General features: G+C 53.8%; 1 protein-coding gene across 2 annotated transcripts in view; it reads right to left on the bottom strand.

Annotated features, from left to right (window-relative positions):
* Positions 1 to 4,426: 4,426 nt before the first annotated feature.
* The window catches only part of Fam222a (family with sequence similarity 222 member A), a 49,870-nt gene continuing 29,591 nt past the window's right edge, over positions 4,427 to 24,705 (bottom strand). Inside the window, exons 1-2 of one of the 2 annotated variants that reach the window (XM_047559862.1) lie at positions 10,691 to 10,767; positions 4,427 to 6,958 (exon numbers count right to left, since the gene is read on the bottom strand). In XM_047559862.1, coding sequence (XP_047415818.1) covers positions 5,676 to 6,958; positions 10,691 to 10,715 — 1,308 coding nt within the window. In that variant the 5' untranslated portion in view covers positions 10,716 to 10,767 and the 3' untranslated portion in view covers positions 4,427 to 5,675. Of the gene's footprint in view, positions 6,959 to 10,690; positions 10,768 to 24,705 lie in introns of those variants that run through there. The other variant, XM_047559861.1, reaches the window with a different exon arrangement.

Here is a 24,705-nt window from a genome sequence, read left to right as displayed (position 1 = left end):
CTGCCTCAGCCACCCAAGGAGCTGCACCTAGCACAACACCTGATTTTGCTCAGTTTCCCACTGTGCTTTGCACAATTACGGGCTGCCCCGTGACTCTATTTCCCTTACTACGTATTAGTACAGGAACAGCCACATGACCCAGTTCTGATCCATGAGACAAGAGGTCAAGTCTACGGGGAGAGGGGAAATTCTGGGAAAGTAAGATGAATAAAGGGAGAGACTGTCTTTTATGCTGAAAATGGTCAGTTCTGGATGCAATGCCTGGAACTGCAGCTGTTATGTTGTGAGCATGAAGAGGATCGGTAGAATGGAAGAATAAGAACTTGGGCCCTTGATGACATCACTGAGCTGCGGAATTAAGTGATCTTTGGCCGCCTAGCCTTAAATTTTCTTATGATTACTTGAGAGAATACATTTTCTTTCTCACTTGAACCAGTCGAATCAGGATTTTCTATTAGCCAAAATCATACAGATGCAAGGACGACATTTTATCTCCATTTTACAGATGAAGAAAGCGAGGCCTGGTATGAACCAAGTATGCCTTAGTATGAACTTTCTAGGGGTGGCAGGATTGTTTTAGAGTGTTGGTGACTTTTCCAAACTTACCTACATGCCATTTCTCCACAGAGGGCTATAGCGTGGGTGGATCTGGGACTCAAACCCAGGACCACAGATCACAGCACCCTGAGGTCCTCAGTGAGGTCAGAGCGCCCTACTTGCTCTCAGCACACCACATGCAGAAGGTACCCCCCTCAATCCCACACATCTGCCTGCCCTTGGTTGATCTGGGTGGGGCTGCTGAGATCTGGAGATTGGCCACCAGGGGTCGCTATAGTCACACTTGGGGACCTCCTCAGAAGAGGCCTGAGGGAAACTTGGAACCTGGTGACCTGGTCAGAAAGAAGATTCTGTGAGCTCCCTCTTAGGTGAGTCTGTGAGACCCAGGAAATACTCCCATCACCAAGAAAGAGAGAAGGTGGCCTAGACTCGCCTCTGGAGGATCAAACTGCTGTGTGTCCTCAGACAAGTGGCCTCCTCTCTCTGAACCTGTTTTTTTCTTCAAAATAAGGGTATTCAATCCCCACTTCTTGGTGGTGGGTTTCCTCACTCTCCCTGAGAGTCTTTCCCTGCTGTCTCTCCAGCTCAACTTGGTGGATGAAGGACAGTTAGGAAGTGGTGGTCCCGGAAATAATGCCCATCATGGGTCCTTGTATTGCAACTGGGGAAAATGAGACCTGGAGAGAAGAAACTCAATTACCTCAAGTCTACTGGGGGAGAGGAATCAAAATTCAAAGATGGAAGAAGTTTCTACTGAACGCATATGGCTTTTGTACCCTTGTAAAGTCCAAAAATTTTATGTTGCCAGGTGCCCCCTGGTGGTGCACTCCTGTAATTGCAGCTACTTCGTAGGCTGAAGCAGGAGGATCTCAAGTTCAAGACCGGCCTCAGCAACTTAGCGAGACCCTGTCCTGAAATAAAAAGAGCTGGGGTGTAGCTCAGTGGCAGAGCACCCTGGGTTCAATCCCCAGTACCAAAAAAATTTTGTTATGTCGAACCATGGTGAGTGGGGTTCATGTGTACCAGCCTCAAGATGCAGTTGAGGAAGAGGCCGTTAGAGGGGTCATCACTTCATCCAAGCCACGTTGCTCATGGGGGCAGCATCAGGGTGGAGTCAGCTCCTCTGACCACTAAGCCTCAGTGCCTTTGGGGAAGCCCTTTTCTTTTTCTTTTTTTTGGGGGGAGGGGGGTGCTGGGGATCGAACCCAGGGCCTTGTGCTTACAAGGCAAGCATTCTACCGACTGCGCTATCTCCCCAGACCCTGGGGAAGCCCTTTTCATGGACTTTTTCATGAACTAACTCAGGTGCCACCTCTACCTTTGACAGATCTAGAAATTGAGGCTCAGGGAGGTCCCCCAGGTTGTCCAGGGTCACGTGTGGTGTTGGAGGGATGCCAAGGACAGTTCTGTTGCCTCCTCCCATCAACCTGCCACTTTGGTGAACTGGCGATGGTGGTGATTTAAGAGAAAACTACCTGACGGGTGTAGCCCCACCTTCCAGGTGGTGGGCCGGAGTGGGCCACGCCCCTTTAAGAGCTCGCAGCCAATCAGATGCAGCGCAGCACTCGTGGGACCCTGCGGGAGCCTGGGCCTGGAGTTGAGGCCAAGCCAGCTCTAGTTCAAGGTCTTGCTGTTTGGAGGGAGGTCAAGTCCAGGAGGCTGAACTTGTCTCCGCTTCCTGGGGGGCTGGTCTAGGACATGAACGTGAGTCAAGAAAACAGGGAGCCACCCTGGGAAGGTGGACGGATACCTGCTGACTCGGGTCCCTCCACTCCTGTCTGCTTCTGGCCCTACTCTGCTCTGGGGCCACTCTGATGGGGCCATCTCATGGTCGCCGGGAGGGAACGTGTCAGTAATAGCGAAGTCAGGTTGTCGGCACACCTGCTACCAAAGCGGACAGCTCCGCTCTAAGGCGCGTGAGCCCAGGACGGTTCAATGGGGAGGAGACCCTTGGGTTTGAGACAGAGAGGGAGCAGCTCCGTAGGAGGGGTCGGTCAGGGGGTCTCCTTCACGCAGCCTTGGCTGTGGGACCCGAGCCTGGGTCTGGCTTCTGGAGCCAGAAGGGCCACATGGGGGTTGGGGGGGTTGGGGGGGTTTTCTGTTGTCTGCAGAGCGCGCCATTGGAGAACTCAGGCTCAGAATTGGACAGGCCAGCTGCTTCTTGGTTCTCCGGCCTTGGCTGTGTGACTTTGGGCAAAGTGACAGCCCTTCTCCAGCCCTCAGGGGCCTCTCCTGTGAAGTGAGACGGTGCACCCATACTGTGCTGAGTGACAGAAAGGATTCGGAGACGGTTAGCGCTGGGCCTGGTGTCCAGCTGCTTGCACTAGCTGTGGGCCATTGCTAATCACAGCAGTGACGCTTCTGTCCCCTGTCCTGCCCTGTCATCACCAGGGACTGTAGAAATACCGGGCAGGACTATGACCAGCTAGCACGAGTGCGGTTCCAAAGGGTTCGGATGGGGAAACTGAGGCCCAGGGGGAAGGATCCTGGCCAAGGCACCTAGGGAGTCCCCATTAGAGCGGGTTAGGACCCCAGCGGGGCTTGGAGCCAGGCCTGGCTGTGACAGTGACCCCGTGTGCAATGCACGCAGACCCTGCAAAGGCCAGGAGGCTTTCCAAGGATGGAAGCGGTGGGTAGCCCAGACCTGCAAATGCAAGGGACCTGGCACAGAGTGGCTGCAGTCTTGCTTCTGTCCCTTCTCCAGGTGGCCCTGGGATGTGTGGGTTCTGGGTGAACCAGAGGCCAAGCTGGCACTGGGATGGCCCCGATGGGTGTCCACAGGTCCTCTGTGTCCCCATGTGTAAATGGGCATGATGTCACTCGCGGTTGTGAGATGCAAATGAGTGGGTCATAAAATGGCTTTGTCAGCTGGGCGGAGGCTAATCATGCTCTATAATGCTTGTTCCTCGTGGCCTCCCCTAGGGCTCTGCCTCTCCCAGCACGGTGTCCGGTGGGACCAGGTCTCCTGCCCCCTCCAGGCTGGGTGGTGTGCTGGCTCACTGACCCCGCTCCCAAGGGCTTGGGTCTTGCCTGACACAGCTGCTTCCTTAAGCCTCTGCTTCCTGCTCCTGGACGCAGACTGCTGGAGAACCCAGTGTCCAGAGTCCAGCACCCTCTTGGGGACTGGGCTTCCTGCGCTGCCAGATTTGGGGGCCTGGTCTTGGGGAGGTGAAGCCTCCCTTCTCTGCTTTGGACCTCACCAGCTGACCACAGGGCTCTGCACCTAGAAGGGAGGCCTGGCTTCAGACTGGGGGAGGAGCTCTGATTTTTCCTGGCCCAGATGTCGGGCTGGTAAGCCCAGGGGAGAAGAGCCAGGGGAAGCAGAGGCAGAGGCAGGACGTGAGAAAGAACCGATGCTGCGGGTGGTGAACCTCAGCTCTCCACAGACTTGCTGTGTGACCTTGAGCAGATCACTTCATGTCTCTGAGCCGTAGCTTCTTGCTCTCAAACACCTCCCAGCTTGCACGGTGGTTTTGAGGCTCCCCAGTGAGATATTGTCTGTATGAACTGTGCTGCATACAGGCAGTGCCTAATAAATGCTGAGCTCCCTGGGGCAAGTAGTGCCTGCCACAAATCTCTGGGCACTGGGGTGTCTGACCGGCTGGGATGGAGCTGCCCAGAAAGGCTGCCACCATGGAGGCTGGGAAGGAATTTAGTGAAGGAACAGAGACGCCACCCCAGGACCAACACAGCACCACAGAAAAAACGGGACAGAGGGACTCGGGTTCGGTGCCCACCCTGAGGCTCTGCAGACGGATCGCTGGCCATGACCACGACCACGGCCGCTGGCGTTGAGCTGACATGTATGTAAGGCTCATGGCAGCGTCTGGCTTCAGCGAGCTGGAATGACAGATGAAGGCTGTTCCGGGGCCGAGCGGCTGGGGCGGCCGCAGCCCGCCTCATCCCCGAGGCAGGAAGGACCAGCAAACCCGGAGCTGCGCACGAAGCAAGCGGACGGCTGAGACACCACTTTGTGTTTTCCCCTTTTTTTTTCTTTCTCTTCGTTTTTAAAACAATATAGTGCGGAGCGCACTTCTCACAGTAGAATATAATGGTCAATTTTAGTATAAAAAAAAAACATTCTCAGAGATTCGTAAATGCACTTAGTGCTTGAACAGGCCTTGGAGAGATACAGTACCGCTGCTGGAGCACCGGGGGGCCGTGACGTGGGGGACTTCAGGCCTCGGGGACTTACTGGGGACCCCTGCCTCCCTTCCCCCCATGATAGAGTGGGCCAGGCCTTGGAGGCCGGTTTGCAGGAAGGGAGTCGGTTGGGTCTCCCAAGTACAATCAGCAGGCTGCCCCCTCACTGGCTCCCGGAAGACTCCCCTCCAAAGAAGGCAAGGTAGGGTCCCTCTGAGTGGGGTCTAAGCTTGCAGGCCCATCGCTAGACCCCACGGTGCCTCTTCCTCAAGATGCGAAAAACTGTAATAAATATACAAATCTAGGATGCAAGTGGTGCCCTCGAAGGAGGTGCCCCGTGCAGTGCACAGCTTGCACAACTGTGCCCAGCAGCCCTGTAAGATGTACTGGAGGGAAGGCGGAGATGTGGGTCTAGGGTACAGAGAATGGGGGTGGGGCTGCAACTCGGTTAGGAAGAAATGGGTGGGGGAGGAGGCTGAGGGAGGCAGTATGGGTGGGGGCCTGCAGGACTCCAGGGTCAGAGCGGTCTTCACCTGGATCAAGGCAGAGGGACGCTTTGGACCCCGTGACTTCCAAAGGCCCCTTTGCTCCTTTTCCAGGAGACTGTGGGAGAAGACTCTGGAGCCTCCCGTTTCCTCCTGCATCCCACCCAGGTCTGAGCCCCTTTTCTAGAGACCCAGAAAGAACCATTCCTGTGTTTAGGCGGTTTCTCTCTCCCTGCCTCTGCTGACCTAGGTGGAGGGAGGGGTGGATGTCACTGGCCACCTCCGGATCCTCCGTGTCCTGGGGTCGCCGAGGGGGGAGGGGCCTTGGAGAAGTCATCCTGCCTCTTCCCACGCGCAACAGCCGGCCTGGCTTCCCCGCGGGCATCTGTGGGCGCAGGGCCGGGGCCCCTGCGGGCCACCCACCCCGCCCAGCAGCCTGCGTCCCCGCTCGGTGCCCCGTCCGTCTGTCCACGCATGCGCCAGGCGGTCTTATCTGTAGACGGGCAGGCGGATGTGGGCGTGCTGGTGGTCGAGCAGCCGGGGCACGGCCACCGTCTCGTAGCCCTTGCCCAGCATCTGCTCCTTGATGCAGGGCGGCCGGATGTCGTTGATGAGGTACTCCAGCGACTGCAGGCTGCTGCTCAGCACCGACGTGTTGCACACGCTCTTGCTGGGCAGGCCCGAGAGGCCGTCCGCCGTCGGCCCCGCCAGCTCCCGGGCCGTCCCGGGCCCCAGCTCAGTCACCGCCACCGCCGCCGCCGCCGCGGGGTTGTAGCAGTCGCTGGTGGGGGTCACCAGCACGCTGTTCCAGGGGGCGGCAAAGTACTGGCCCACGGTGAAGCTGGCGGGCAGCCCCACGCCGCAGTTGAGGGGAGACCCACTGGCCCGCTCGTAGGCCCGGCCGCCGCAAGCCTCGGGAGACTTGCTGGTCACCGTGCTGCCGCTGTAGGCGCGCAGCGGCTGGGGCGGCGGCGGGGGCGGCTTCTGAGGCCACAGCAGGTAATCCAGGCCGCCGTCGGCGTACCCTGCCGGCTTGGCGGCCCCGGCCAACGTCAGCGCCGGCGTGGCTCCGGGGCCCAGCTCCGTGCCCTTCCGGCAGTCGGGCAGACCGGCCGTGGCCGAGTAGGCCATGCTGGGGAAGCTGGGCACCGGGCCGTGCTTGGCCGGGCTGGGGTGGGGAACGGCCACACCCTGGCAGGCGGCGGGCGCAGCGCCCGGGGCCTGGCACTGCTGGTTGAGCTGGTAGAGGATGCTGTGGATGGAGGGCAGGTTGGAAGGCGGCAGGGGCAGGCCCCGGCCCGGCAGGGGGATGACGGAGGCGGTGGTGGCAGCTGCGGGCAGGCTGGGTGGCGGGGCGGGCGCCTCGGGCGGCTTGGGGTAAGCCAGGGACCCCAGAGTGCTGGGTGCTGGGTAGGGCGCAATGCCCACCTGCACGGTGGCAGGCGACAGCTTGGTCCGCTTGCCTTCTGCGCTCTTGAGCACGCTTTTGGCGGGCCCAGCGGGCGCGGCTGCGCTGGAAGAGGACACGGCAGCCTTGACGATGGCCAGCAGGCCCTGGTAGCCGGCCGTGTGCTGTGGGTAGGGGCTGTAGCGCTGGCCGCTGGTGTCGTAGCCGTTGACGGTGCGGCTGAGGTGCTTGTGCTGGGGCACCCGGATGTTGGTGGGGAAGATCTTGATGGACAGCGGGCTGTTGGCCACCTTCTCGGCATAGGCGTCCAGCTCCGCCGGGCTCGGGTAGCGGGAGGAATGCATGGAGCTGGCCACCGTCTCACCTGCGGGGACAAAGGCACAGGTGAGGCCCAGAGCGCAGCCCCTGCTCCCCAGGGCAGCCCATGCCCCCTTCCCTTCCTTCACTTCTTCATTCACTCTTTCCAGAATTTAAGCTGTGACGTACAGAAAGGAGACCACACACGTCCTGGGCTCGTGGACTGTCACAAATGGAGCACCCCGGGGTGGGAGGCAGGCACCGCCAGTACCCCAGAGGCTCCTGTGCCCCCTCCCTGTCCCCAGCACATCCGGGCTTGCCTGACTCCCAACAGTGCAGGCTACTCATGCCTGGATTTTGTCCGCAGCGGGTGGAACCCCACACTGCTCCCACGTGACCAGCCGCCACTAATACTGTTAGTGAGCTCCATCTGGGTTGTGCCACTCCTTCACCGATACTAGATACACAACTGGCCCTGCCACAGGGGAGTGGGTCACGACGGGTGGACCCCCCCACCCCTCGAGCCCCTCCTGGGTCCTGAGACATCGCCCAGTGCAGCCCAGAGCCTCCCATGGGGCCAAGGCAGTAGGGACAGGGGCTGCAAGAAGCTGGAAAGACCCTGGGGCTGGATGGGACTGTGTGGCCCTGGGCAAGCTGGCTGCCCAGCTGAGCCTCAGTTTCCCCACCTGTGGAATGGGGGTAATAATGGTGCTAGGTCTGCAGGGTGACCTGGAGGAGCCAGATCACCACTCTGGACCCGTTTCCTCATCTACAAGATGGTGCCATGCTGTCGTTAATGCGACCTGCGAGGGGGTAGCGTTAGCAGAAGCTGGTGCCGTTAGTACCCTCCCCGCAGAGCAAGGGGCTCGAGCCGTCCTTGCAGCTGGCACAGGTGGGGCTGGTGCTGCAGACCCGCCACTGCCAAGGCCTCCCCACTGCTCCTCCCAGAGCCTCACCTGCTGGCGGGCTCGCAGTCGATGGAATGAAATGCACGCGGGGTGGTGGGTGGGGTAAGGGAGTTACCCAGCCGGGGAGGAATGGCGCGCGGGTTAAGTGCCGAAGCCCAAGTGGTGGTGGAAGGCGTGAGGGAGGGAGGGGAGTAGTCAGCTTCGGGCAGCGGCCCAGAGGTGAGGGAGGCCGTCCCGGGTGGGCACTGTAAGTAACTTAGGATGAGCGAGCGCAGGGCCAGAGAAGGCTCGAGCAGAGGGGACGAGAGGTGCCGGGGCGGGCCTCTCCGCAGGGGCAGCAGGTCTCGCTGCACGGGCACACGGTGACATCTGGAGATGTATCTGGCTGTCCCAGCCGGGGGGTGGAGGTGCTGCTGGCATCTGGTGGTAGATGCACATCCCACAATGCACAGTGGAGACCCCCCCAACCAGGAACCCTCCAGCTCCAAATGTCAGGGGGACCAGGTTGGACAAACCCAGCCTGAGAGCACCAGGCAGCCACGTGGAGTCAGGCAGCAGCAGCAGGAGGCATCACATACCTCAGGGAGGCTGGGGCAGTGTCCCTGTTCCTAACCCGGGCAGGGCAGGTGAGCCCGCTGTGGGTCCCCATCCTGACCCCGCCTGGGGCCGCCCCCTCCTAAGTGGCCTAAAATAAACTCAGTGTGGAGAATGGAAATGTCACTTTGGCCAACGGGGGAATCTTTCTCCGAGATTGGATTTAAACTACATTATACAAGCAATTTCATGGGCACTTAGCGCCGCTCGGAGAGTCCCGCAAAAAAGGGACCCGTTCTTCATTTGCCAGCCATAAATCAGCAGTTGCTATAATGAGCACAAAAATGTCACTTTTATGCAATTTTACAGATGAACAAAACTGGTGAAATTAGCTGTGGTAACCCTACTAGAGTCAGCAAAACCAGCTGCCGGGGAAAAAATTATATCTGTATGTATTTTCGTTCCTCTTAAAGTCTCTTCCCAAGCAAGTTTCTGCCATTGTGGTGTGAAAACTCATTTGTCCTCACCATTATACTTTCATTTGGAGTTTATCTTGAGTATCCAATGAGCCACCAACTGTGAAAATGATTAAATCTACAAAATCTATCTAATGGATGGAATAAATTAGGTGTTTAAAACCTTAAGAAGGAAGGGGAAAAAAAAAAAAAAGCGACAAATGTTCCCGGTCTCTGTTCATTCAAGAAAGGGACGTCCTGCCCACCTGGCCAGCGGGGCTCCTGGCGGGCAGTGCTGTCCCTCTGGCTTTTGTGGGAGCCGACCGTGGTGCTAGGAGACGGTGTCAGACTCTGGCTTTTTCTTGGTGGCTCTCATTTGGAGGGCCTGGCTGCTCTGGGGGTGGGAAGGGGTCCCCACGTCACAGATAGGAAACAGGTCCTGGCATTTGGCAGCTGACCCCCAGGACCTACCACTGCTCAGTGATTCTGACGGCACAAATCACACCCTCACGTGGTGCCCAGGACCCACGTCAAGCAGGGCTGGTGAACGGCGTTGTCCGAACATGGTGGATGAAGCCATGGCCTCCTCTGCCACTCTCTCAGATCACTTGCTCTGGGGGAAGCCTCTGTCACACGGGGACACTGGAGTAGCCTCTGGAGAGAGGCCCACACAGAGATGAATGGAGGCCTCTAGCCTCCAGGTCAGAGGGCAACACTGGGTGACATGCTGACCGCACCCTCCTGAGAGATCCTGGGCCCAGCCACCCTCCTGAGCTACTCCCACATTCCTGAGCCACTCAAGGCGAGAGAGGAGTAGACTATGGCTGCGGTTTTAGGCCACTAAGCCTGGGAGTCACCTGCCACACAGATGACGCACAAGGTCTCCATTTTACAGATGAAGCAAGGAAGCCGGTTTCCCCCAAGCCAGCACAGCAGAGCTTCAGCTGATGCCCTCTGTCCACTTTCTGGGTCACGGTCACCCCACTCAACCCAGGCAAGGCCCGGGAGAACTCTGGGGCTCACTCTTCTTCCACAGAAGGGCCATCCCTAGTGGGGACCAGGGTCAGCCCAGGGGCTAGAAGAGGCAGGAAGGTGACCTGCTAGCAGCCCCCAGTTGGGCAGCTGTGGCTGCTGTCCAGGCCTCTGCCCCGCCCCTCTGGTGGCCCAGAGCCAGGTCCTGCCTGGACCTACGCTGGTGGGGCTCCTGCTGCTCCATGCTTTGCGCCTGAGGCTTTCCGGTGGGCACAGGCCTTCAGGCCACAAGAGTCCCAGGGTCAAGGCTGGCCTGATCCAGGCCCGTGAGCTCCTGAGCTGGCTCCCTACCGCACACACCTCCTCCTGGCCCACCCCTGGGACCTCAAACTCCAGAGTCTAGCGGAGGTGCGGGGTCCCTGACCCCAGCCTGGGGAAGGCTCCAGACTCCCCCCGGAGGGGTCTGGTCATGGATGGTCAGTGCAATTGCCAGGTCCACTTGGGTCCTGAGAGGAGGCAGGAGGCCTCCCGTGGAGGAAGTGAGGAGCCTGCAGTCAGAGGCAGGCTTCTCGGTGGCGAGGATCGGTGGGCTGAGGGAGGGGACCCAGGCCCCAGACTGTACTGCTCCTTCCTGCCTTGCCTGGGGGTCCCCACGCCTGGGCTTCATCCCTCAAGGACCCCAGCAGTGCGCTGCTGCAGGCCTGTCCCCACACCCTCCAGACCCGGCCTCCCTGGGTTGACTTGCCATGGACGGCCGTGTCCCCAGTGCTCACAGACGGAGCAGGAACTCAAGCCCACTAACGGAATGAATGGCGAGGCTGCGGCCAGGAGGTGCACCGTCCAGCCCGGAGTCCCTGTTCCCTGTGCCCCTTGAACGGCCTCCCTCCAGTCCCCACCCATGGTCTCCTGGTCCCCACCATGTGCCAGTACCATAGTGGGCCTTGGAGACCAGCATCCATCAGAGCCGGCTTTGCCGTCAGGGGCGGAGGGGAGGCGGGCAGCAGGGAGCCTGGCCAACAAGGACCAAGCAGGAGAGATGGTTTCAACACTCGGCCACAAATTCCTTGACGTGACTCCGGCAGAGAGCCGAGCCTGACCCTCCTTCCCTTGGTCCTGAGCTGGCGCGGCTGCTCGGTTCTGTTGGAGATGGTGGAAGGGACGCGACGTTCACAGCAAGCCTGTGAAACACCGCACGACTTGCGGAATGCTCTCTCTCCACGTCTTCCTGGAACCCGCCAGAGGAGGCCTGCATGGAGGTTGCAGCCCACCCCGTGTGTGAGCACCCACGGGTGCCACCGTCCAGGCACGTACCCCCCGCGGTGCCCCGACACCAGAGTCCCGGTACAACTAGAGGTGCTGCCCTAGGAACCAGCAGCAGGGTGTGCGTGACCGCAGGACAAAGCCGTGCCTCGCTCGGGCACGATGGCCGGAGAGGAGGGCGTTCCTGGAAAGTGGCCTTCCGAGTACAGAGCGGGGAAGGCGAGAGGGAGCCTGGGGGATCCCAGGAAAGCGCCTGGCACATTTGGGGCGACAGCTGGAGGCAGGCTAGAGGTGGGGGGCACGCACAGCCATCGGTAGGGCCTCGGCACTGCGGGGACCCGGGTGCAGACTCCACGGAGGAGCCAGAGCTGGGAAAGACTTAGGCCACAGGACCCGCCAGGTGATGGGCACCAGAGTGAGGCTTCCCAGGCTCTGACGAGGTGGGGACCCGAGTGGGACAGCGGGTGGCACCAGGACTTGAAGAAAACAGCCCCAGCGTCCACCTGGGTGGGTCCCTTTGCCTTTCTGTCATCGCCAGTGGCCAGCCAGGGCCACTACTGACCTGGGGTGGGGGAGGGGCACGCAGCTCTGCCCTTCTGGGGTCCTGGGGCGGATGCCCTTTACCTCCGAATCCAGCCCTCTTCAAAACATTCTCCTCAACCCTTGGCCTTGAGCAGCGTGCTGGCCACTCCAGCTGACCCCTCCTCCCTGGGCAGAGCAGAGGCTGGGGCAGATGGCCTTGCAGCAGAGGCTGGGGCAGATGGCCTTGCAGGGGTGGGGGTGGCAGGCGGGCTCCTAATCAGACCTGGTTCAAATCCCAGCTCAGCCACACACTGGCTGTGTGACCTCGGGTGTGCCACTGCCCCTCTCTGAGCCTCAGCTTTCTACTGTGTAAAAAGGTCGGTGCCGCTGCGGACCTTGGAGGGTTTTCCTGGGCAGTGTAAAGGGCTGGCCTAGCTTGGTGCCTACACCCACAGGCACCGTGGGAGTTGTTGGCGTTGATTTCACTGAAGCCGCCACCACCCCTGCACTCCTGGCTGCCTCTGTAAAACCCGCCCTGGAGCCTGCTCAGGGTGGCACTGGAGACCCTGGCTGCAGGGTCCAGGCCTCCCCCCTCGGCCTCCTCTCCTTCAGGCCCCTGGAGCGCACGCTGTGTCTCAGGCTCCTTCCGCTTGCCAGCAGCTAGCTTCCGCTTCCGTTGTCTGCTGTACGGACCCAACCCAATGGGAGCTCAGGAAGCATCACAGAAATGAGGGTTCTGTGCCTGGGAGGCCCTGCTCGGAGGCCCTTCCGGAGGCTGCAGGGGCGGAGGCCAGACAGAACCAGGAGGGACTGGGCGTGCAGAGAGCAAGGTGCCCGGCAGTGAGCCAGGCCGCCCCTTCCCCTGCTCCGCCTCTAACTCTGACCCATCTCTGCCCCGTGGCCCCCACTAAAGGCTTGTCAGGAAATTTAAGAGGCTGGCTGGAAGTGCCAGGCGAGTCGTCACCGCCATTAAGTTCACGTTATGGGCCTTTTACAGGTGCGTTAAACAGACGCAGTTATTAACGAGTATATTAAGCCAATTAAAACCAGCCCTTCGAGTGGGATTTAATGTTGCCACAGGGAGACTGAGAGGGAATCGGCTGCATCGCTGCCTTTCAGAAGCAGTGAGGGGGGAGGGGGGAGGGGGGTGGGGACTCTAGTGTGGGGACCAGGGTGGTGAGAAGCTAACGCTCTGCAGGAGTCCAGTCGCAGGGGTTTGACACCAGCTCTGCCACTTGCTGTGGATGACCTTGGGCATGGGAGGCTCCAGTCCTCATCTGCAAGAAGGGACGCAGGGGTGGCTGTGTCACAGAGCTGCTGGAGTCACTGTGGGGCTCGATGCCCCACAGAGCATGTGACACAGACCTGCTGCTCATAAAGGGGGAGGTGGGGGTGGGACACCAGCCCAGCATTCCTGGTCCGGCTGTCCCCTGGGGGACCCAGGCACCTGTTGTGGACCTCAGTCGGTCCCTCCAGACGTGTCCAGGGGGAGGCGTGCTCTGTCTGGCCCTCCCCACCCTGCGAGGCACATTCTGGAGCTGGCCCCATGTGACAGAGCAGCTGACCGAGGCTGGGAGCGGGCAAGTCCCTGGGCCAAGGTCCCAGGCTGGGCGTGGTGAGCAGCAGGTTTGGAACTGGGTCCTGAGGCTCCAGAGCCTCCTGGAAGCTCTGTGGCCTTGGCCTCCCACAGGCTCACGGGGCATGATCCTGGAGCAGTGGTTCCCTGGGTGACCGCAGGTTTTTGGGTATAGAGAGGGGCTGCCTGTCACTTTCCCACAGGAGGGGACAATGACAGGTGTGCCTGGCACATAGTAGGTGTTCAGATCTGCTGCCTCCTCCACGAAAGCTCTCCAAGACACAGTGGGTGCTATCTGGGTTGAAACGGGGCACGAGGGGTGTCCAGGGCTTCTTCAGGACAGAAGGGGCCCCTGAGGGAGAAGCAGCCCCACATCTGCATTCCCCTTCGCTGCGACACTCCGCCCTTGGAGGTGGCAGCTTCCTGAACGCTCAATTAACGTGACACTAATTAGCTGGTGGCACCAGCAGAATCCCTAATGAGGTCGCCCAGGAGGGGCTGGGGAGGGCTGCCTGGCCAGGGGGACGCAGCTGTTCCCTGGCCTCTGCTGCGGGGGCCTGGGGAGGAGCAGGGGACCCCAGCCTGCCCTGGTGCTCCAGTTACGGGGAGGGGACCTCTGGGAAGAGAAGGGGACCTCTGGGAAGCGACCGCAGCCCTTTTCCCCCGGGGAGGGAGAGAAGACGGGATGAGAGAACGCGAGTCAGAAGGCGTGGTATACAGACGGAGCTCAGCAGAGGCCACTGGGCACTGCACCGGGGTCCCCCGGCTCCGCGCACACGTGCGCACGCCCTCCACGCTCACAGACGCGCAGGGACACTGCACACAGGGGGACAGGAGGCGCCCCGCGCACACAGCCTCCTCAGCCCGGGGCGGCCAGGGTCCTGGGGAGCCGGGCCGCTCTGGCCTCTCCGCAGCCTGACTTCCCGCCCTCACCTGGGCCTCATTTCCCTCGCTGTCCCCGTACCCAGGTCCCAGGCTGTGTGCTCCTGGGGCCTCCTTCTGGCCATGCACGCAGGTCTCCATCCGCGCCTGCGACAGCCCGGCTCCTCTCTCCGCACCTGCCCAGCCCGGCCTCTGGCCCCAGCCTCCCCGGTCTGCGTCCCTGTGGGTCTTGTCCCCATGGTTCTCTGCAGCTACACCGTGGTCTCTCTCTGGAGACGTCCGTGGTGAGTGTCGTGGACACCCTCTCTTGAATCTTCACGTGGTCCGACTTGGCTTTTACCTGTGCCTTCTCTCTCACCTTGGAAGCGCGTCCCACCCTGGGGCTGACGCTCTCTGTCACTGTCCTTCCACCAACGGTGGAACGGTTTTGCTTTCCGGGTGTTACGGTGCTCGCCTGGCTGGGGTTTCCCCGATGCGCACGGCGGGCGGAAGGCTCCGTCACTCATTCCCTGTGGGCGACCAGTTGTCTCAGCGCTGGGTGTGGATTCCCCACGATCTGCAGGCCCCACTTTGTCCTAGATTGAGCTCATTGTGCGTGTGGATCCATTTCTAGGGGTTCTGCTCTGTCCCGACTTTCGGCCATAGTAGTAAAGCCCTTTCCCCAGCCCCATACTATGTCAAAAGTGCCATTCTTGGCCTTTTCTTCTTTCCTTCTCAACTTCAAAGCCAGCTTTTCAAGTCTCACACGTACACACACACACACACACACACACACACGGTAAGATGCAGGGTGTAGAGGCCAGGTGTGGTGTTGAACACCTGTAATCCCAGGGGCTTGGGAGGATCTCGAGTTCAAAGCCAGCCTCAGTAACTTAGCAAGGCCGTAAGCAAATCAGTGAGACCCTGTCTCTAAATAAAATACAAAATAGGGCTGCGGAGGTGGCTCAGGGGCCGGGTGCTCCTGAGTTCAATTCTTGGTACAAAAAAAAAAGTAGGAATTAGATTAAATATTTTTCCATCTTCCCTCTCTGTCCCTGAACATGACGTATGTGTAAGTTTATTTAGGTCTAAAAACAGCATTCAGGGGCTGGGGAGATAGCTCAGTCGGTAGAGTGCTTGCCTTGTAAGCACAAGGCCCTGGGTTCGATCCCCAGCACCCAAAAAAAATAAAAATAAAAAATAAAAATAAAAACAGCAATCAACTTTTTTTTTCTGTACAGATGCCATTTACATCTTTTGTTGACTTATTTTATTACAATTTTAAATGTTATACCACTAACTTAGATGAAATGACACATTCCTAACTGACCTAAGAAACAGGAAATCGGAGTAGACCTATCGCAACAGAGTGAATTAGAAATCAAAACGCTACCCACCATGCAAAGCCCAGGTCAGAATGGCTTCACTGGTGAATTCTATCAAGGATTTAAGGAATTGCTACCAGTTCTTTGTAAACTCTTCCCCCAAAGAGAAGAGGGAACACTTCTAAAGTAATCTTGTGAATCCAGTATTATTACCTTGATACCAAAACCAAAGACTTCTCTCTCACACACACAAAGAACTACAGACCTATATCCTTTATGAATAGAGAGAGAAATCAACAACATACCAGCAAACCAGATCCAGTAACAGAAAAAGAACTATATACCATGACCAAGTGGGACGTGTCCAAGGAAGGTAAGGTTGATTCAACATCAAAAAATCAATTAATGTAACACCATATCGACAGAAATAAAGGGCAGCTACCACACATCTTTTCAGTGGGTGCAGAAAAAGCATTTCCCCCATCCATATCCTTTCACGTCAACACCCTGTGAAAACCCACAGCTGACTTCATACCTAATGGTTAAAGACCGAATGCTTCCTCCAAAATGAGGAAGGAGACAGACACCTGGCGTCACACACGTCCTCCAGGAAGCCTCCGTTGCCAGGACAATCAGATGAAAAGCAAGAAAAGACATGCCTGGGAGAAAGGGAGAAGTAAAGCCATCTCTATTCACAGATGCAAAAAAAATTTAGAAATACACAAGATCTGCAAGGTCACAGGACAGAAGACCAAGACACAAAAATAAACTGCATTTTCTACACACTCACAGAACTATTCAAAAAATGAAATTAAGGAAACAATTCCAGGGCTAGGGATGTGACTCAGTAGTAGAGCTCTGGCCCAACCTGAGCAAGGCCCTGGATTTGGTCCCCAGCACAAAAACAAAAAAGGAAGAAGAAAGAGAGAACCAATTTCACTTCTGACAGCATCAAAAAGAATAAAGTACCGAGGAATACATTTTAACAAATGAAGAGCGAAACATCATCTGAAAACTTTAGAACCTTGTAGAAAGAAATCATTTAAGTGGGAAGATGTGCTGTGAGCTGGAAGACTGGATGCTGGGAGGGGATCTCCCCGCATTCATCTACAGGCCCGATGCGACCCCTGCTCGAATCGCACTACAATTCCTGGGACCCAGAAGAGCCAAAAAGAATCTGAAGGACAAAGTTTGGAGGGATCACATTTTCTAACTTTAAAACTGACTACAAAGTTACAATAATCAGGACATAAAGACAGGGACTGGCTAAAGATAGGAATAGGGTGTCTCATGGTGTCTTATGTTTGCCAAGGTTTCCAAAAAAACTCAATGGGGTAAAAATTGGTTTTTTCAAGGAATGGTGTTGTGACAATTGTATCCACATGTAAAAGAAAGAAGCTGGGGGCTGGGGTTGTGGCTCAGTGGTAGAGCACTTGCCTGGTCGTGTGGAGGCCCTGGGTTCCATCCTCAGCACCACATATGAATAAATTAATCAAATAAAAAAAAGATCCGTTGACAACTAAAAAATATTTTTTAAAAAAGAATGAAGCTATATTGCTGGTGGGGTTGCAAATTAGTGCAGCCACTCTGGAAAGCAGTGTGGAGATTCCTTAGAAAACTTGGATGGACCTACCATTTGACTCCTCGGCCTATACCCAAAGGACTTAAAATCAGCATACTACAGAGACACAGCCACGTCAATGTTCATAGCTGCTCAATTCACAATAGCCAGACTGTGGAACCAACCTAGATGTCCTTCAATTGATGAATGGATAAAGACACTGTGGTATATATATATATATATACAATGGAATATTACTCAGCTATAAAGAATAATAAAATTATGGCATTTGCAGGCAAATGGATGAAATTGGAGAATATCATGGTAAGTGAGATAAGCCAACCTCAAAAATCCAAAAGGCGAATGATCTCACTGATAAGTGGATGATGACACATAATGGGGAGTGGGAGGGGGCAAGAATGGAGGAAGGAGGGACTATATAGAGGGAAAAGAGAGGTGGGAGGGGTGGGGGGAAGGAAAAAAATAACGAAATGAATCAAACATCATTACTCTATGTAAATGTATGAATATGCAAATGGTGTGCTGTTACTCCATGTACAAACAGAAACAACATGGATCCCATTTGTTTATAATAAAAGTAAATTAAAAAAAAAAAAAAGAATGAAGCTAAATCCCTTCCTCACACCATACAAAAAAATTCACTCAAAATGTATCAAAGACCTCAATGGAAGAACTAAAACTAGAATACTCTTGGAAGAAAACACAGGGCTCCTCTTCATGACCTTGGGTCATACAAAGCCTTCTCTAGAGAAAAACACAAAAAACCCAAGTGATGAGAGATATTTTGACTTCATCGAAATTAAAATCTTTGGTGCTTCAGAGGATGCCATGAAGAAAATGAAGAAGAAAACACCATCATGGGAGAAACTACTTGTAAATCAGGCATGTGATACAGGACTTGTAGCTAGAAAATTTATAAGCCTTTTATCACTTAATAAGAAAGAAAACTGAATTTAAAATGGGCAAGAAGTCAGGTGTGGTGGCCTATACCTGTAATCCCAGCAATTCAAGAGGCTGAGACAGGAGGATCCAAGTTCGAGGCCAGCCTCAGCAACTTCACAAGACCCAGCCTCAGAATAAAAAAATAAATAAAATAAAAAGGACTGGGGGTGTTGCTCAGTAGTAAAGTGAGTGTCCCTAGGCTCAATCCCCAGTATAGAGAAGACATTCAGTCTCCTTAGTCATTAGGGAAATGTAACTTCAAACCACATTGAGATACCGCTTCCCACCAAGATGGCTAAAATCAAAAAGGCAGAGGATAACATGTTTGGGTTAAGCACGGAGAAACTGGGATCCTCCTACGCTGGGAATGTAAAATGGTGCAGCCCTTCTGGAAAAGAGCTGGCAGCTGCTCAGAAAGCTAACTGTTACCATGTGAGCTGGCGATTCCACTCCTAGCTATATACAGGAGAGAAATGAGAACACAGGTTCCTCTGAAAACTTGTACTGATGTTCACAGCATTAGACACAATAGCCAAAAAAGCAGAAAAACCCCAAACGTCCATCAATTGAATGGATAAATAAAACATGATATATTCATATGATGGAATATCATCCAGCAATAAGAAGGAATGACGTGCTGAAACACACCAAAATGTGGATGAACTTTGGAAATGAAGGAATTAGTTACAGAAGGTTGCATGTCTTAGTGTCTGTCTGCAGGGGGCGCCCCAGACAATTTTGTAAAGACACAAAGTAGTTCAGTGGTTTCCTGAGGCTCAGGGAGCTGGGGACAAACAGGGAGTGACTACTAAAAGGTCTAGGGGTGGTGAAAATGTTCCTAAATTTCAGAGTGGGAGATTGCACGACTTAGCAGATGTAACAGAAACTCCAACTCCAGCAGGCTACCAGTGTGTGTCAATAAAGTTTTATTGGAACACAGCCACACCCACTGTTCATCTATGTATGTCTGTGGCTGTTTCCTGCTGGACCTAAAGCTTTGATATATCCTAACAGAGACTCTATGGCCCACTAGTCTGAAAGTATCTATTCTGCACAGAAAGTTGTCCACCTCTGTTTTACAGTACAATTGTGTTTGTATGTTGGTCTTTTATTTTGGGGGGAGGGCGGTACCAGGGAAAGTCAACCACTGAGCCACCTCCCCAGCCCTATTTTGTATTTTATTTAGAGACAGGGTCTCACTGAGTTGCTTAGTGCCTTGCTTTTGCCGAGGCTGGCTTTGAACTTGCGATCCTCCTGCTTCAGCCTCCCGCTGAATGTTGGTCTTAGAGTCACGATCTCACTGAAGTCGCATTCTCCTGGGTTTCCTAGGCAAACGGTTTTGTTCCTTTCTGATCCCTCTGTCTTTGAATTTCCTTTTCTTGTCTTGTGCACTGCCTAGGACCTCCTGCGGTGTGCAGCAGTGACTTGGGTCTTTGCTCAGGTGCATTGGTAGTTGTGGCTCAACACTCTGACAGATGAGGGGGGCTGGCTGCCCTCTTGGTTGGCTCAGAGCTCGTTTTTCACTCGTTAGGTCGCATGTGGGGGTTTGCGCTCGGGCTGCCATGTCGTCCAATCTGCGGCACAGCCCAAGATTAGTTCTGAATTTTATTGGAATTTTAAATGGGCCCTTTTCCTCTAGATTTTATTAGCATAGCTGGAAGCAGCGCCCCTGCCGAGTGCTCACGGGCTCTGGTTCACCTGGGCAGTAGCTCCAGCCCGGGGGCCGTGGGCGGCCTGCAGGGCAGGCGTGTGGGGAGCCAGGGATGAGCTTGGTCTTGGGTTACATGCCCTTCAAAGGGTCTCATCAGTGAGGATGAGAGCTGGGCCGGGGAGCCCCATGTCCCCCTGTTCAGTATGGGTGTCGGGGGCTGGGCTCCCCGCCCTGGGGCAGCTCCCACCTGCCTCCTGGGGCAGCTCCCTCGGATGCAGAAGAGACCAGTCCCTGGAGTCCCCCTCGGCGGCCCCGCGGCGCCTCTCTGGGGCTCTGCACAGCCTGTACTTTCGGCAGTGGGTGACTCAAAGTTTGTATATTAACACCATGATGAGAAAGTCAAATATTTATCAGTGGGGAAGGTCTGAAGCAGCTGAGGCAAATTGTTTTCTGTCCCAGGGGTGGCAGAGCCCGTCTGGGACCCCAGGACTCTGGCCAGCTGGGAGGAGCTTGAGGCCTGAGGGAGCGGAGGGGACTGGACTTCCCCTCTCTCGGAAATCTTTTTTCCTTTTTCTCCGGGTCACTTTCTCTGGTCACCTGGAATAGGCCACAACTGCCTCCTGCCCAGGCTCCTGGACACCAGATGAGGCACCCGCAGCTCCCAGAGACGTGACCTGCGGCATGTCTGCTTGACCAGTCTCTGGGCACACGGGAAGCCGGTCCTTGTTAGAGCTCTTGCAACCCGACCGCGCTGATCCCCACTCTATAGGAAGAGGAGGACAGGGGTCTCACAGTGCCCCCTCTCCAACTAGCCTTTAGATGTCACCATCACAGACGGGCAGAGCTGGATGGCTTCTTTGCTGCACCCTTTCTGACCCTCTGAAGGGGGAACACAGGCCCCAGGAGGTTGACTGACTTGCTCAAGGTCACACCGCCCAAGGCTTGGTAGCCTTTTCTCCCTTGGTGGGAAACAGCAGGGTCAGCCCTTCCTTCCTGTCTTGTTTCTGCCCAGGGCAGAAGGTCTCCATCAACCCGGGGTCATGCCCAGAAGAAAGGAGTAGGAGCCTCCTCCGCCCAGTGTCCAGCACTGACCGGCAGCAGGGCACTGGATTCAATTTGCTTCTCTCCCCCCACCTCCCTCTTTCCTGTGCTCTTCAATTACAGGCAGAGTCTGTCTTTTCCAATCAGTGCAGGGATGTGAAAGGACCCGTGCACAGGGGTGGTGACCCTTCATGCTCTCTGGTTCCAGCCTTGGAGCAGAAGGGAAGGTCCAGCCCAAATCACAAGGTCCAGCTCCTGCCTCCAGCTGCTGGCAGCAAAAGGCAGGCTGGGGAAGCCCTGACAGCTGGACTATAGTAACCAGAGGTGGAAATGCACAGACTCTTTGAGGCGGTGAGTTCCTCCTGGGAGAATTTTTTTTTTTTTTTTTTTTTTTTGGTACAGATACATGTGTGCAAGAAGCTGGGTGTGGTGTACATGTATAATCCCAGTAACAAGGGAGGCTGAGGCAGGAGGATTGCAGGTTGGAGAGTTTGAGGCCAGCCTCTGCAACTTAGTAAGAACCTGTCTCAAAATAAAAAGTAGAAAGGGCTGGGGTTGTAGTTCAGTGGCAGAGCACTCTGGATTCAATCTGAGAGATAAGAAACAACCTCAGTGTCCATCAACAAAGGAAGAGTTGAATGTTATTCTTTAATCCATGCCGTGAAATACAATGCAGCTGATAAACCCCTAAACCAACCAGGTGAATATGCTGCAAACAGCAGCAGAGGTCAGGTGAGGCTGAGGAAAGCAGCAGCAGAAAGATCCTGCAGCTGCAGACTCCACAAAAAAGTCAGTAGTGCACTTCCCAATTTCAGTGAGGTGTGTACACTGAGATATAAAACCTGAACACCTTATTTGCAGTAGCAAAAGCAGGGGTGCATTGGCTGGTGGCAGACCCAGCTGGTTTAGAACAGAGAAGGGGGCCACACAAGAAATCACACAAAGAAGCCATATTTGCAGGAACCTCTTTGTCTGTGAGGCAAGTGGAGGGAAATAAAGAATAAACAAGTTACACACAGAGTCCTAAGGAGAACTTCAGTTAGCCCAGGACATGGCCCTGGCCTTTTCTCAACCTGAACCTCCTGCAAATAGCTGGACTGGAAAAAACAAAAACAAAACCAAAAACAACTCACTTTCTCCAAAGGGAAAGTAATTCATATTGAACAAGACTAGGACCTAATCAAAATATAGTTTTAAATGAAGGTAAGGCAAAGAATAAAGGAATTCATGACTGGCAGAAAACACTTTTCCCATCAGAAGATTGCAACCACAGAAAAGATGAAGGTTACAACCAACATTTCATCATGGAGGGAGGGAAAATAAGCAACTGCAAGCAGTTGTTTCTATAAAGCAAAAACACAAAGCAGACATACAAGAGCAAAAGGAAAAAAAGCAGGCGCTGACAACGTAGAAAGAAAAATGAGTTAAAATGAAAAGGAAATGAGGAGTCAGGCTTCCTCAGGAGGGCATAGGTGGGGAAGGGAAAGATGGCCAATACATGCTTAACCTGAATCTTCGGAGAAATAATACAAGCCTCAGATGTGCATGCTGAAGGGAATTCCATGTTCCAGGGAAAACAGACTCCAACAGATTAACCCTGAGAGGTATCCTCGTAAAGTAACTGGCCGTGAAAGGTACAGGAAGATCACAAGCAAGTTAGAGTAGGAAAAATCAGCTTCAACTTCTCCTACAACATGCGACATCAGAAGAGAGTAGAACGAGGAATACAATATCCTCAAGGAGACAAAGTGACCCATAAATGACTTCTTCTTTTTACCTGTTCAAGTGGAAAGACAACAAACAGATCATTCCGAATGTACTAGAATGCTGCAAGGCCTGGCTTCGGCAACACCCCGAGGGACCATTTGGGACCACCGCATGTAAGATGGAGCGGTAGGTGGCAAGTGCTGATCTTATTTATCAAGGAGACTGAGATTGAGGCAGATGTGGGGATGGTGGTGATGTAGCCAAATGCTCACTTTCTGGGCCCTGAGAATAATACAGTAATGGTATCACTGACAAAGAGAAAGGATAGGGGGGGTGATGATAAAGTAGGCAATGCCTTCACCTTGAATAGCCAGGATCAAAAGGTATCATTGAAAGCTGATGTCAGGGAACAGAGGTTCAAAAATACAAAGTCAATTCCGAGAAGACATTGAGGAGAGAAAAATGGAAGATGCTAATTTCATCCTTTTGTTATCTCAAGGACAGTTATTTAAAATCATGCTACCAGGACAAGAGCACCAACCGGCTCTATGACTAGCAGGTACACAAAACCAAGCAGGGAACACAGATCACAAAGTGAAAGACTTCTAAACTCAATGAAAGACCGCGATGATTGATTCAGGACCAGACATCTGTCATATCAATAAATGCAAATGGGCTAAAACTCTCCTGTTAAGAGGGGGCGAGGAGGCAGGTAGATTGGATCACAAGGCTGAATCCAACTCCATAGTATCTATAGTACATAAGTCACACCTAATTCAGAAAGGCTGAGATAAAAGGATTGACAAAGGTTTTGAGAAAAATGTCATCAACGAGCAGAGGTTACCATCTTTTTTTTTTTTTTTTCCTTCCTTTAGTTCCAGGGGTTGAACTCAGATGTGCTCTACGCCACTGACCTACATCCCAGCCCTTTTCACTTTTTATTTTGAGGCAGGGTCTCCAATCCTGGCCCCGAACTCACTATCCTCCTGCTTCAGCCTCCTGCCCAGCAGACTTGCAAGCCAATAGTACCATACCTGGTAAGCTTACCATTTTAATGGCTAACGTTGAATTCAGAGCAAAGAGGATTAAACACAACAAGGATTTAAGGCAGTAACATTTAAGCACAAAATCATGCTGGATCATCACTCATAAGGTCAAAGCTGCAGGTGATACAGAAGGAACTAGACTGGAACACATGAGCAGAGGGTGTCTGCTTCCTCCTCCATCCGTGACAGGTAAGACACGGAAGACCTAATTAACAGAATTACTGGGGTAGATATAATTGGTACATACCAAATCCGAATCCTGAAAACAGGGCCACACCTTCTTTTAAGTCCCCATTTAAAAAAAAAAAAAACCACAAGATACACAAAAATTACTGTAGATTATATCACACAGAAAACTTCAGTAAATTCCAAAGAAGCAGAAATAGGTAAGATTCTCTGTTCATAATGCAAAATAAAATAAAACGCTAGAAAGCACCTACTACCTAATTAGATGCGTGGGGCTCAAATGAGTCTTAAAGAATCAAAACCAAGATGTCGAAGTATCTAGAAAACACTGAAATTGAAATCACTACTTATGAGAACCTATAGGACAGAGCTAAGAAGTGCTCAGAGACAGCCTTAATTTTTCCTGTTTATAAAAAGATTCAAGTAACTTGAGAATTTTTTTACAAAATAGAAGAAAAGTTTAAATAAAGGTAAAAGTGTAAATTTATGAATTAAAATTCAGAAAAGGGTAATTACTAAAAAAAAAAAAAATCCTAAAGCTGGATCTTTGGGGAAGGGATATGGATAATATCATTAGCTAACTAACCGAATCAAGAAAAATGGAAAAACAGTACGAAATACACAGTATAAGAAATTAAGAGCTGGGTGCGGTGGTGCACACCGGTAATACCCAGAGGCTTGGGAGGCTGAGGCAGGAGGATTGCAAGTTTGAGGCCAGCAACTTGGTGAGACCCTATCTCAAAATAAAAAGGGCTGGGGATGTAGTTCAGTCGTAGCATGTGCAAGAGCCTGCGTTTAATCCCTAGGACTACAAGAAGACACACATACATGCACACATACACCTGGATAAAATGGATAGTTTCTAAGACAAACAATTTATCAAATTCATTCAAGAGGCAATAGGACAATTAAAATTAACCAGATCTTGGGCTGGGATTGTGGCTCAGTGGTAGAGCACTTGCCTAGTATGTGTGAGGCACTGAGTTTGATTCTCAGCACCACATATAAATAAATAAAATAAAGGTCCATCGAAAACTAAATTTTTTTTAATTAACCAATTCTTGCAGAAGAAATAGAGGACATCATCAATCCACCCCAGATAAATGCACTACTCCCGACAGTTTCATGGGGATCAGCCAACCTTTAAAGAACAGATCATTTCATGTCTATGCAAATTGTCCCAAAGCAGGGAAAATGTAAGTCTGCAGACTGCAAAACCCAACCAAAACAATCATTCCAGAAAAAG

The sequence above is a fragment of the Sciurus carolinensis genome, chromosome 8 (genome assembly GCF_902686445.1).
Source record: "Sciurus carolinensis chromosome 8, mSciCar1.2, whole genome shotgun sequence".
In the NCBI taxonomy this organism is placed as follows: Eukaryota; Metazoa; Chordata; class Mammalia; order Rodentia; family Sciuridae; genus Sciurus; species Sciurus carolinensis.
The sequence above is the reverse complement of the archived record's forward strand: the minus strand, read 5'-3'. Positions and strand labels throughout refer to the sequence as shown.